At 51.0% G+C, this 13,950-nt stretch overlaps 1 protein-coding gene across 3 annotated transcripts in view; it reads right to left on the reverse strand.

Annotated features, from left to right (window-relative positions):
* Positions 1 to 850: 850 nt before the first annotated feature.
* The window catches only part of Znf362 (zinc finger protein 362), a 36,141-nt gene continuing 23,041 nt past the window's right edge, over positions 851 to 13,950 (reverse strand). For all 3 annotated transcript variants that reach the window (XM_047555150.1, XM_047555159.1, XM_047555164.1), the window contains 3 exons: positions 6,321 to 6,399; positions 6,051 to 6,209; positions 851 to 2,647 (listed from right to left, as the gene is read on the reverse strand). In XM_047555150.1, the coding sequence (XP_047411106.1) occupies positions 2,531 to 2,647; positions 6,051 to 6,209; positions 6,321 to 6,399 (355 nt within the window). In that variant the 3' untranslated portion in view covers positions 851 to 2,530. The remainder of the gene's footprint in view (positions 2,648 to 6,050; positions 6,210 to 6,320; positions 6,400 to 13,950) is intronic.

Here is a 13,950-nt window from a genome sequence, read left to right on the forward strand (position 1 = left end):
CCCTCGTTTCCCCTTGGGAAGACATACTTCAGATGGAGGCATGGGTCTGTGCTCCAGGTGTACAGCCTGTAGGCCAAGCCAGACTGGGGCGTACCATGCCCCTGTCAGAAGGAGGAGGACCCCATGAGACCCCTGCTGGGGCTTCTGACAGAGGGACAGAGGATGGCCACTGGAAGGCCAGGCAGGTGTAAAAGGCTGGAGTTGACCCCACAGGAGCCTGAGAAACGATAGCCAAGTGGAGAGCTAGAGACACATCCTTTAGGCACTGAAGCTGTCCTGTGAGCTTGGACCTTCTATCACTTGCAGACAAAAGTCTTGACACACAAGGACCGTGAGGACTCAGAGGAATGAGTCCCAGCAATGAGTTCCACAGTGGCTCGTGGCTGAGAACTTCTGCCTCTCCCCTGAGCCTCCTCAGGGCCAGCCTGGATAAACTTGGGGGGACTCATTCTTTCATTTCCCTCCTCTGCAGTCACAACACTGGCTCCCCTGGGGGCAAAATGTGTGTGAAGGGGACTTCTTGAAGAAAGCCTATTCCTCTCAAACAAGGAAACAGCTTCCGCAAATGAGGCACTCACGATGGACCCCCAGAAGGTGGGGTGCTCCTCAGAAAGCAGGGAAGGTGAGACCCCTTGGCAGACCCAGAATGTCTACAAAGGCTTCAGAACTAGACAAACCTGTTAAAGGTTATGTCCCTGACACCACAGAGCACTGGGCTCTGCGCCTAGGGTGAGGCTGGCCCACAGTGAGCGGCCATTTCCTTGCCCCCAGTCTGGGGAGGGGAGAGGAGAGGAGTGGTGGAAGGTGCCCCTCCCCGCTCTCACGCACAGCACGTCACACACCACTGCCACCCGGTGCAGGTACAGTTTATTCTTCACAACAGAGAAATACAAAGAGCAGAGGGGTTGTAATTCTCTAGTTTCTTGCCCCGTTATGTTTTTCCCCCACATTCGATTTTTATCTTGCTCCCCACCCCCTTTTTTAAATAGGATGCAAACTTCTCTCCTGAAGTAAGTGTCTGAGGGATACCTGCCCTCACCTCCCTGCCACCAAGATGCAGACTGAGAAGCCAACAGACTGTTTTTTCTTTTCTTTTCTTTTTTTTTTAATAAGGTAACTAGTTCTAAATATGGTGGCCTGGAGGTCCCATAGAAAAAAGCAAAGGGGTGTTAACAGTATGTATAACAGCTTATTTACAGGGCAGTAACATGCGGACAAAAAGCTACAATACTGAGTATCAGACGACGCAAGTCAAACGAAGGGTGAGGGTGGGGGCAGAGAACCCCATGGGAAAAGAAACCCCAGGAAACGTTAAACTGGTAAATCAATGGCGAGTTAAGGCTTAAAAAGTGTATAAAAATAACACAGTTAATATTCAAAACGGAACTCCAGATACAGAATATATAGATGAGTTTCTGTCTAGTTTTCTTTCTTTCTTTTTTTTTTCCCGAGGGGATGTAGAAGGGCTTCTCCGGGCTCTGTACATGGTTCCTATATACATGGACACGCATGGCTTTCAGATTGGGGTGTGTCTGTGGGGGCTGGGGACAGGGTCTGTTCCTGGGACCCTCCCCAAGGATCCCTTCCCTGCAGAGGGGCTGGCCTGGGCTGGGGATTCCCCCACCCTGGGCACCGCCCCCATCTGGAGGAAGTTCTGGAAGGGGGTCCCAGGTCCAGGCCCACTCCCTCCCCATCTCCCTGCCCACAGTCTGGGTTGACAGGAGAGGTAGCCGATAGGTTTCCTGGCCAGCACCGAGGTAGACTGGGGTGGTCTTCAGGGCAGCAGAGGAGGGGCCAGGTCTTACCCAGCCCACCCCACCCCATTTCCCTGGGCCTGCCGCCCAGCCTGTCACTGCACCCTTTGGTCCTACGGATCTCCCGGCCCCTCATTTCCGCCTCCTGAAGCCTGGACAGCCCTGGCGGCTGCTGCACCCTCTGCTCAGTGGAGCCCGGGCACAGCTCAGTGGTACGAGCTGGGCACCAGGGCCGAAGGGCTCAACTCCAGCTGCCTCAGCTCCCACCCATCTGGGGACCTCTTTGCAGTCCAGAGCCCCAGACCTGAGCCTTCCCTTAAGACCTGAGGCCATGGCCAGAGAAGGTCCCACGCGCCCTCTGGTTCTCTGCATCCACCTGCCTGATCCTTTTCATTTCTCGGTCTTAGCAGCACCAATGTCCTGGCCAATAAATATCTTTTTTTTTTTTTTTTTTTTTTTTTTGTTATTTCCAAAACAAACTTAAAAAAAAAATAGTGAAGCAAGTGAAGGGTGGGGAACAAAAAGAAAACTCAACAGACAGGTTCAAAGTGCTCTGAGATCGTCTTTGGATGCCACCAAAACAGTCCAGAACCTTGCAACTGGCCTGGCCGGCCTGGGACTGGACCAGGCAGGGCTTCTGCGGCCCAAGTTTCCTGGCAGGTCGGGAAGGTGGAGGAGATCGGCGGTTCCGGAGGCCCCCGGCGGGAGGCGGGGCCTGGTGCTGCCGGAGGAGTCAGCCTGCCATGGGCCGGGCGGGGCGGCGCCTCTGGTGGGGCTCAGATGAGAGAGATTCGCACCGGGATGCCTGGGGACTCCGTCCTCTGGGGCGAGTGATGGCTCACCAGGTGCTCCACCACCGTGTGTTTGGACATGTGCTTCATCAGGTAGGTCTCCTGTGGGCAGGGGTGAGATGCACGAGGCGTCACAATTGGAAAGGAGACAGGGGAGGTTGCGGCTCCCAGAAGTGGCCACTGGAGGGCTCCTTGGCAGGTGGGCCTGTTGGTGGTCGGCAGCCACAGCCTGGGGGCTCAGCTGGGCCTGAGCATTGGCTCTAAGGACATGGCCCTACTGCCAGCAAGTGCTCGCTGCTTGGCCAGAGTCAGAGCCCACAGAGCACTGTCTGGGGGAGCTGATGGCACCAGGCTCGCCCTCAGCAGGGCCTGCCTGGGGCTCCCCAAGTTCAGGTCAGCCTGGATCTAGCAGGATGCACTGCATGACCCAAAGCCCTGTCTGCAGGACAGAGCTCCAGTCCCTGTACCTGGCTGGCATACTTAAGGGGTTGGGCAGTGGGCCTGGCTTTGAGCCTCGTTCTGTTTCGCAGCAGTGGGACCTTAGGCAGGTAGCTCACCCGCCAAGCCTCGGTCTCCTCTTCTGTAAGAGGGGAAGGGGAAGGTTGTCATGGTGACTGGATACAGCCCTCCGGCAGCAAGGGCTGAGGGCACCACGCTTTCTCCAGTCTCCACTTTTTTTTTTCAGATGGTGGTAGGAGTCCTGGTGGGGGTGAAGCCAGGCCGGGGCCCCCCACAGGCTCTGCTAAGTCTATTCTGAGGCAGCACCAAAGGATGGGCAAGGTAACCCAGGTTGACTGGGGGGCCCCTGAGTCAGGCAGCACCACATCGCCCACTGTCTCCACCAGCCACGAGGCAGCATTCTGGGTCCCCGGCTGCCACTCCTGGGCCTCAGAGCTCGACGTGCTCAGATCTGGCAGAGGAAGCCCTCAGATGTGGCGGCATGCTCACACATGATGCCAGGCGGGTCCCCGTCAACATCCACCCTGGGAAACTCCCCTCCCATGAGTACATAGCAAGGAAAAGGGGGGGCTCTGGATTAAAAGATATACTGACCCCGTACAATGTGGGACTCTTATTTGGATCTTGATTTTAAAATAATACTGCAAATAAATAAAATTGACATTCAATAGAAATGAAAATGATCAACACTGACTAGGTGGGTGATCTGTAGAGTTATTATAAAGATATTGTGAAAATGTTCTCTTTAAAAAAGTAGTCCTCGGGCTGTGGGGTTGTGGCTCAGTGGTAGAGCGCTTGCCTGGCATGTGTGAGGCACTGGGTTCAAGCCTCAGCACCATGTATAAATAAATAAATGTCCATTGATAACTAAAAAATATTTTTTTAAAAAGTCCTTATCATTAGAGACATAAATTTCATTTACAAATGAAATAACTGGATGTCTAGGTTTCACTTTAAAAAATAGGGGTACAGCTGGGTGCAGTGGTGCACACCTGTAATCCCAGGGGCTCAGGAGGCTGAGGCAGGAGGATTGCAAGTTCAAAGCCAGCCTCAGCAAAAGCGAGGCACTAAGCAACTCAGTGAGATTCTGTGTCTAAATAAAATACAAATTAGGGCTAGGGATGTGGCTCAGTGGTTGAGTGCCCCTGAGTTCAATCCCCGAAACCAAAAAGAAAATGAGGTACAAATAAGGCAGGGCAGGTGATGGTGAAAGGGCCATCCAGAGTACAGGGCTTGGGAGACAGAGACAGACTCAAAGTCAGTGGCTGAGCAGTGTTTCCTCGGAGCCCTCTTCCTGCAGGTCCATAGACTCCAGGAGGATAAATGTCACACACTCAGCACTTGGCAAGCAGCAGGCCTGGCCAGCTCCTGACAAGTCTTGCCTGTGACAACCCCACCCACCCAGCATGACACTGACACTTCAACAGTATGCTCTCTGACAGTCTCAGGGGTAGAACAGCTTCTCATCCTACATGGAAAAATGTCCATACTCCTCAACAGGGTCTCAAAGGCCTGCCTGATCTAATTTGCTCCTCACCATGTTTGTTCCGCCCAGGACATTTGCACTTACTGTTTCCTACATGGAAGGTTCTTGCCTCCTTTGTCCTCTTCATCTAATTATCCTTCAAGGCTTTATCAAAACATCCTGCTATAGTTTAGATCTACAGTGTCCCCCAAAGGCTTGTTAGTTCCCAGCCCATGGCACTTTTAGAAGGTGGGACCCACTGGGAGGAAGTTAGGTCATTGGGGTCTTGCTCTTGAAGGAATATTGGGACCACAGCCTCTTCCTCTTTGCTTCCTGGCCACCATGAGGTGAGCAGCTTGCTCCACCATGTGCTCCCAGCCATGATGATGCCCTGCCACAGGCCCCAAAGCAACGGGAGTAACTACGAACTGAAACCTACAAAACCGTGAGCCAAAATAAACTTTTCCTCTTCATAAAAGCTGATTATCTCAGGTATTTTGTCACAGTAAAAGAAAGCTGACTAACACATGTCCCTTTCTCAGATACCCTTATCTGGACCTTTCAACCTTCCCAGCTCCATTTTGTTTCTCCTGCTGTTGTCTCTCAATCCTTAGAGCGGTGATTCTCAATCAGAGACAATTTTGTCTCCCAGGGGTCATTGAGCAGAAATGTCTAGAGACATTTCTGATGTTCACAACTTAGGATGGAGGTTGCTCCTGGCACCTAGTGAGTAGAGGCCAGACATGGCTTAACATCCTACTAGATGCAAGACAGCATCCTATAACAGAAAGGTATCCTGATCAATGACAATAAGGTCGAGAAACTATTTTAGAGCAGTGGTCACCATTTGCCATTAAATATTTATGTGTGTGATTACCTGTTTAATATCTGTCTCCAACAGTAGTTTCTAACCTTCCTGGGGCCAACAAATGTCTTTGGTATCCAATTCGTAAGAGCCTGGCACAGTGTTCAGCAACCACCAAGTGAATAAGTCATTGCACTAGCTAAGGTTTACTTGGCACTACTCTGCCAGCCAGAAACCCTGAGTTAATCCATTTGACAGATGAGGAAACTGAGGCTCAGCGATCCCTATGTTGGGTATATGAGGGTCTGTTAACCAGAATATTTGAAGACCCTAAAGCACACACACAAGTGACTCACCTGGGTTCCCAAAGGCCCCAATTTGGGGAATTTTCCCACCCAGGGACAGGGGGCTGGATGCAATGACCTTTCCGGTGCTATTCAGGCCTTCGCTGAGATGAGGGTGACTCTGAGCCAAGTCACTGTTCCCTCTTGTGGTCATGATGGGGATTGCAGCTACAGGAAGCAGGGAGCCCCTTCTCTCCCTGACTCACAGAGCAGCCTGTCTGGCCCCCTCCACTACCTTGAGGATTCTAGGGCCTTAGAAACCCAGACTACAGGCAGACAGGAGGTGGGCAGCGTGGCCTGGGACAGGCAAAGGCTGAAGTGGGAAGCAGAGGCCCTGGCTTTGTCATTCCCTGTGGTCTTGGGCCTGTTAGTTTGCTTGCAGAGTGGGAGGCAGGCCGGTGGGGAGGCGGCTGGGGCCAGGCGGGCACTCACCGAGGTGTAGGCCCGCCCGCACATGCTGCAGCAGTAGGCCTTGGCGTGCTTGATGGCATGGGCTGAGAGGTGGATCTGCAGGGAGGCGGAGTCCGAGTAGGCCCGATAGCAGTTGGGACACTTGTAGGGCTTGTCCTTGTTGTGCTGGCGCTGGTGAGACTGTGAGGACACAGCAGGGGGTAAGGAGGCAGTGGGACCCCGGCCCCACCCCCTTCTATGCTCCCTTTGGCGGGGGCTGTGTCCCGGGGCAGGAGAGAGGCAGACACTCACCTGGAGGTTGGAGAGCTGAGTGAAAGCCTTTTCGCAGCCAGGATGTGGGCACTTGTAGGGTCTGTCACCTGTGTGGATTCTGCAAGGGGCAGCCCGATGAGGGGAGGGCCCAGGCACACCCCGGACCAGCTCCAGGCCCAAGCCCTTGGCTGGCTGGGCCATGCCTCTACTCCCGAGATGCTCAGTCCCCTTGACCCACTCTCCTCAGTGGCCAAGAGTGAGCCCCAAGCAAGAGCTGTGGACTTCAAAGGCCACTGTCGCTCCTTCCCTCTCCAGCTTCCACTGACAGTCTGATCAAAGCTTTCCACTCCCCAGGGGTCCCGCTGCACCCAGCCTTCCAAGAGCACCACTCAGAGACCCAGCCTCGCCTCCAGCGGAGCACAGAGGACTCGCTTGGACTTCGTGGTGTCCCTCTCTTCTGCCATCGTGCAGACCACACAGTGAGAAGAACAGATTCACAGCACTGTCAGGACCTCCCTTCCCAGAAGAAGGGCATCCCCCTTAAACTGGCTCCTGACCTCTATTTCCTGTCCCCTCTCCATGTGCCTGACGTGGTGATGTGTCTAACCCTGAATTAGAAAATTCAGGACCATGGCCCTGAGGCTCAGCCCCTCTGTGTCCTTGTTGATAGCACCTTGTGTTCCCCCCGCCTCCCATTCCTGAGTTCTCATCCTGGATCCATCATTTACTCTCGGGGTGACTGTGGGCAAATCACTGAGCCTTGGTTTTCTCATCTGCAAAATGGATATAAAATGACAGCCCCTGCCTCACTGGCTTTGGGAAGACCACGCCAGATGGTGCACATCAGGCGCCCGGCCGGGCACAGGCAGCGCGCAGGAAAGGTCTGCAGTCGTATCATTCATTCATTCAACATTTATCACATCAGGTTCCTGTGCGCCGGGCACCACGCCAGGCACCTGGGGTATATCAGTGAACAAAACAGACAAAACTACTGTCTGGCAGAAATGAACTATAGGCATGAAATAAGGAAATCAAGCACACGCAGAGGCAGAAAGTGTGGGAAGAACTGAACAAGGCTGGGGGGCCTTGCAACGCGGGGGCAGTTTTACACCAGTGACAGGATAGGACAGTTGAGAAGGTGACATCCTGAAGGGTGACGGCAGCTCACACAAGCCGGGGTGTCGGGCACATGCCAAGGGGTGGCCTTCCCAGGCCGCACACAGCCTCAGGGGCAGCTCCCCGGTTCGTCCAGAGGCACTGGTCCCGGCAAACCCTCTGAGCCCAGCCGGCCGGCCATGAAAAGCCGCTGGGACCAAACCTCCTCCCCTAATTTGCCAACGAGCACCATTCAGTGGAAAGAGAATGCAGAGCTCTCGCCCTCTCACAGCCTGGGTCTGCTCCGCCCACATCAGCTCCTCGAGGAAACCAAGGCCCCTCCGCCAGGACCAGCGCTGGACTTAGGGACATGCGCTGCCTGCTGTCAAAGAGCTTGGAATGTTGGCTGCCATGATCCAGAGCCAGGCCTGATTCCATCGCTGGCCCAGCTTCACCTCCACATTCTGTCCCTGTCCTGGACAGGGAACCACTTTGTACCCGGTGACCACACCTGAGTCTTCTCCCCACCATGCCTCCACCCTGCCTGCACCTCGTCCTCCGCCTGCCCAAAGTCATCTTGTCCTTCCCAAGTGTGCTCTGCCACACCCCACCGGGCTCCCAGGGCCCCTGCATGGTGACTCCTCCCCACAGTGCTGACACCTCTGGATTCTCAGGGTGCCCACAAGTCTGACTCCTCTACCAGACAGGGAACCCCGAAGGTAGGCCAAGGCCTAGGGCCCTGCCCACAGACTGCACCTAGATGCCAAGTGGAGCTGACCCAGTTCTGAGAGCACCTATGGACCTGCACATGCAGGGGCAGGGGGCCCACATGCCTGAGGGCCCCCCGGACAGGATCTGCTTTTGATTTAAACCTCAGGAGGCTCCCTACGGTCCTTCCCTGCTCTGAGCCCAGCCCCACTGACACCTCTGGCCTCTTGAGCTCCTCCCACCTCCAGCCCTTTGTCCAGCCACTTTCCCTTCAGCTATCCCCTGGCTCAAATCCACCCTCCCGTTCTCAGCTGCTTCCAGGGTGGTCTTCTCTGAACCCCCAGAAGTCAGACCCCCTGCAGCCCACCCCCAAACACCAGGACCAGGACACCCCACTCCCAGAAGTGCGTGCACACTTCCGTGTCTGGTCACCGTTCTTGGTGCCTCCTGGAGAGCAGGCCTGTCTCCCCAGGGGCGGGCACGATCTCAGTGCACAGAGGACGCGGTAACTAGCTGTTGCCTGAGCGAGGGGAAGTCAGCTCTCGCTGAGGTCAGTCGCTGACAACAGAAACGCAATCCACAGTCCTCTTCCACTCCAGAGGTATGTTTTGTGTTTGTTGACTGATCGTTCTCTAGCGACTCCAGGTCCCTCCTTGGGGACCTAGCCATGCCCTCCTGACCAGAAAATTCTCCCTGTGGCCTCCTCCTAGGAGGCCCAGGTTCACAGACAGCCCAGCCCCTTCCCTGGGCTCTCGGCCTCAGCACCTGCCCCTGACCTCAGCTGTGGCAGCAGCCACAGGCATCTGCCCTGGTCAAGGCTCTGCGTGGCCACCTCCACGGTCTCTCCCTTTTCCCCTGACAGAGCCCAAGCCCCTGCCCCCGCTCTCAAGGCCTTTACATCCTGGCCTGGATCTCCACAGCCTCCTCCCGTCCTGCTCTCCGCTGGCCTCTCGCTCCCTGCAGCCTCCTTTCCCCACAGGCCTGAGCCTCTGCTCCTGCCGTTCCTGCCACAGGCACGCCTCGCCCTCTGCTGGGCCCAGATCACTCTCCCCACCTCTGCCTCATTCAGACTACTGTCTCCAGGCCCCAGGGGCGTTCCGCTAGGCCAGGGCCTGCCTCTGACCGCTGAGCTGTCCCTGTGTGTGGTACCCAGCACTGGGTAGCTAAAAAAACACCCTTCAGGGCGAAGGCCAGGCCGCCTGTTCCCCTGGGCACGTGGCTCTCACCTTCAGTGCCTGAACTTCAAGTCGGGCCCAAGTCAGGATTCGTGTCAGAATTCTCCTTCCAGGACATCTTCCCACCTGGGGAGCACCGGGTCTGGCTCCCACCTGCTTAGCGATAGGACGCTCGTGCTGATCCCAGGGGGTCACTTGCTCGGGCAGCCACTGGTGCCCCTGGACTGCTCTTCCACCCCAAAGCCCCAGCCCCACAGGAGGCCCAAAAGACAGGTCCTGTTCCCTTGCCCAGTACCTCCACCCCACGCCAGCTGCTTCTGCAGCCTGATGGTCCAGCCCCTAACTTCTTTCTGAAGCACAGGCTGCTCCTTGGTGCACTGAGCCTGAATCCCTTCTGCCACCTCTTAGCTGGGTGACCAAGGGCAAGTGATCACCTCTCTGAGCCCCAGTTTCCTCATCTCTAAATTGGGGATAACAATAAAGATTGTGAGCATTTTAGCAATTAAAGGACTGTACATAAAAGGGGCTCATAAAATATTCTGCAGTGTTAGTCTTAACACATTAATCTCTAAGGTAAATGATGTGTGTAAAACAAAGGGAGACCATTCAGTGTTTAAGTAAGAGTACTGAGGATGCAGAAGACAGTAGGGGTTGCTGTTGTCCTCACCCATTAGAGTAACAATAGCTCTCCACGCTGGCTTTTCTCAGGTATTTACTCCCCTACTGAATGGCTTCAATGCTGCACCTTGTGCTTTGTTACATAAACAATGGTAGATACAGTGAAAGTTAATATTTCTTGAAATGATTTGCTCTCTGGCGTTTTGAAGACACACAAGTTTCCATAGTGCGGGAACTTTAAGGCTACCTTGTACAATAAAGCACCTTGAATAGGGCTGGGCACAGAGGGGCTCTTTGACGTGGAAAAGTTGATGACGTTATTACCATTGTTCTCATCAAACCCAAGAAAACAAAATGACCCTGTCCCCTGTCACAGTGATCATTACGCATGCTCATAATATCAGAGTCAGGAAAAGAAAAACACACGCCAAACACACTTTGCACCCTGAATAAACAAACAAACAAATACGTCACTCTGTCTGGCACTAGGTTCCACAAATAGATAAAACCTTGAGCCCTTTCCTATAATTTACTAACTCTCTCCCCAAACGATTTTATCCCTGACTTTTGCATGGAGACAGCTGCAGACGTGTGATGGTCCTTAGGCAGATGCCACCTCCATGAGACAATGGCTGTTTTTCCATCATTGATCTCATATAACAGGAAATGTCCTGTTTTCTCTAAAAATACATGTGGTATTTATTATTCAGTGGGCTGATCCTCCTGCAGTCTGGACTTGGGCAACACTTTACAGGGTCACCTCCTTTCTTCTACTTGTTCCTTCCTTTGTCAACACTGGACACCCCGAGATGCCTAGGTTCACCAGTGCCACTCAGCTATGCCCCCAACGGCGTCACCCAGGTACACTGCTCTCCACAACTAGGACCGATCTCCTCACTCTCTTCAGGCGGTATCTTACCAGACAAGGGCTGGTTCTGCTTTGGACACGACTTTCTTTGATTCCCTTCATTAGTGGTAGTCACACTAGAAAGACGGATTTGATTACTGATAGCACCTGACTGTTTGGCTTTCTGCCAAGAGACAGGAAAACAGGACAGGGTCTCCAGCAAACAGCAGAGGACAAGGAATCAGGAATCTGGTTGCTCCTTTAGGTTTGGCTTTGTTGGTTTGTTTGTTCAAAGGACTATGGGACTTTTGGGCATCTGGGACACCCATCTCTTTGCCACTGGGCTAGGACACATTGGCTTAATTATATGTGCTAGTGCCCTGTGACTTAGAAATTGTTTTCCAAGGGTGGATAGAATCCTATTATGTTGCGTGTTTGGTTTCTTGCCATTATGAACTTAAATCACGCAGAGGAAAAAAAAAAAAAAAAAAAAGACTGAAAAGAAGTTTGTGCCCTCAGGAATGGACAGTAATCCCTGGATCTGGATGTTCTGGCAAAATACTCTACTTCAAGGGCCTATGATTCTTCCCCCGCCACCAGACATGTTCTTACAAGATATTTTAAAACACAGTCTACTTCTGAAAAAACAATAATTTTTCAGCACTATTATTATTTGCTATTATGTATATATTTTCAACTAGACTCTATAAATTTCATGCTGTTGCCTTTCTCAAATTCAGATAATAAAATCATCAAGGTGTCTTTTACATGCAAATGCTCTTGGAGTTTCCAGATGGCCGCTAGCAACACCAAAGATTTGGTCCCTTGCTTCAGAAAAAGAGGGATGCTTGGAATGATTGGGCATGTTTTATATTCTCCGTATTTTTAATTAGCTGATCACTAAAGAAGTGTGCAGTATAAGGAAGGTAGTAAATCCAAAGAAGAGAGCTCAATGAACTAATTTTATATTTAAGTAAATAGTATGAATATTATATATATGCTTTGTGTTCTTTTGTTCTTTGTACTGGGGACTTTTTAGTGGTGCTTAACCATGAACCCACATCCCAAGTCCTTTTATTTTTTATTTTGAGACAGGGCCTTCGTACACTGCTTAGGGCCTCACTAAATTGCTGAGACTGGCCTCAAATTTACAATCCTCTTGCCTCAGCCTCCTGAGTCACTGGGATTACAGGCAAGGGCTACCACACCTGGCGTTTTGTGTACTTTTTAAGATGAACCAAAAAAAAAAAAAAATGGTTTTAACACATAAAGACTGGCATAAAAAAGCAAACACAAAAGCATTTTTAAAAAACATTGCCTCAAGCTGGGCAATGTTCAGTGGTAGAGTGCTTGCCTAGCATTCACAAGGACATGTCTTTGAACACCAGCACCATTAAAAAAAATAGGTATCTAGATTTAAAATACCCTAACCAATTAATAATAACCAGAACCCATGCTTTATGAGATAAACCAAAAGACCCCGAAGATTGATCAATGCCCGTGCTGCATATAATATGTACTTAATCTGAGAATGGATCATGTGTTGGATCTTAATAAGACTCAGCGCTCCTCCATTCTGACAGTGTTGATTATTATAATAAACTGACCAGAATCATTTAGTCTTATCCATAAGTCTCACTTTCCCATTATGCTTGCCTTAAGGCCTCTGTTTTGAGCAGCAGGTCAGAAACGGGGTCTTCCGAAAGAGCCCTTAGGAGAACACAGCCTCAGCAGAGGCTGGGACACATATGCTTCGTTCTTTGTACTTTAGGAAAGAGACAAATAGGTGCAGGTTTCCAGTAACATTGCCCCCAGAGGCCACTGCAGGATCCAGGAGCCCTTGGTCCAGAAGCGGACAACTTAGCAAAGTGGACCAGTTAACCCAAGGTCAGAGGAACAGGAACTAATACCAAGGATGGGATGACACTGATTTCATGTGGCAGTGTTTCACATTCTATCTTCAATCCTCAATTTAGGAGGCTATATTTAACAGAATGGAGTAAAATGGTTCCTTAAATGGCACCTTATTCTAACTAACCCTTCAGAATTCATGGGGGAGCTATAAAAATTTAACAAATCATCAAGGTAATTTAAAAATAATAATTCTACTGAAAACAGCATACAAAACTGGCCTTGTCTACAAAACTACTCAGAATAATTGATAAAAAAAAAAATTCAAAGTGCCTTTAGGAAGATCCCTTTCTTGTCACAATCATTAATTCTGTGTATAGTTCAATAAGAATCTGTCCTCTTTCCTAACAGGATATAATTGGGTAAATCAGATTTGTCACCATGACTATGCCAGAAATGTCACATTTAAAGACAATCCCATTTAATTAGGCATGACAAGCCTCATAAGACAGTACTTCATATGTGAGAATGAGGCCTCCCCAGGCCTCAGGCTAATGACTGGCGCCGCTCCACGGCCGTGGAGTTCCAGCCTTGAAGATGAGAGAAAAACATCAGCTCTTGCCCTTCCAGAAACAGTCACAAACTTGAGGATTCTCTGAAAAAAGGGTGCTCCTACCAATACACAATCTGGCAGAGTTGAACTGGTGGTCCTAAGTTCCTGGTCTCTGATAATATAAGAAAACATTTTTCACACACACACTTAAAATTCTGACCCAAGAGCTTTACAAAGTCTCCTGACAGAGGTTGGACTCTGCAGCCTTATCATAAGCCATAATTTTAAGAACCACACAACCAGGAGGGTTTGCTTATTAATCAACACCCCGCTACCTACACCTGTGTACCTAATACTGGCCACCTGAGAAATAAAATCAAAGTAATGGCAAAATCAGAAAATTGCCGAAACAAATTTATGTGGTCAGATCTGTGCATTAGGAGGCAGGGAAATGAGGAAACAGAGTGGCAGCTTGCCCTGTGGCCATTCTGTCATTTGTTCTTACTATTAAACCTACAAACCATGCCCCGAAGTCAGAGAAATAGACAAGGCCAAACATTTAGCACCCCTGATAAAGGATTCAAAGACGATGGAGACAAATGAATAACTAACAAAAACAAAACAAAACAACAAAAAAAACCCAAAACAAAATAAAGGGGTCCCTCTGTATAGCTTAAGTCCCCCAGAAGAGAGAAACCTTGAGTTTTATCAGTAAGTGACAAACTTCACAGCAAAACAATCTTCTCCCTGCCTTTGACCATGCCGGTACTGGCAGACACATCGCCTTGCTTCCCGAGATGGTAATCATCGTGTGAGCCAACT

This window comes from Sciurus carolinensis, chromosome 1 (genome assembly GCF_902686445.1).
Source record: "Sciurus carolinensis chromosome 1, mSciCar1.2, whole genome shotgun sequence".
NCBI classification, from domain to species: Eukaryota; Metazoa; Chordata; class Mammalia; order Rodentia; family Sciuridae; genus Sciurus; species Sciurus carolinensis.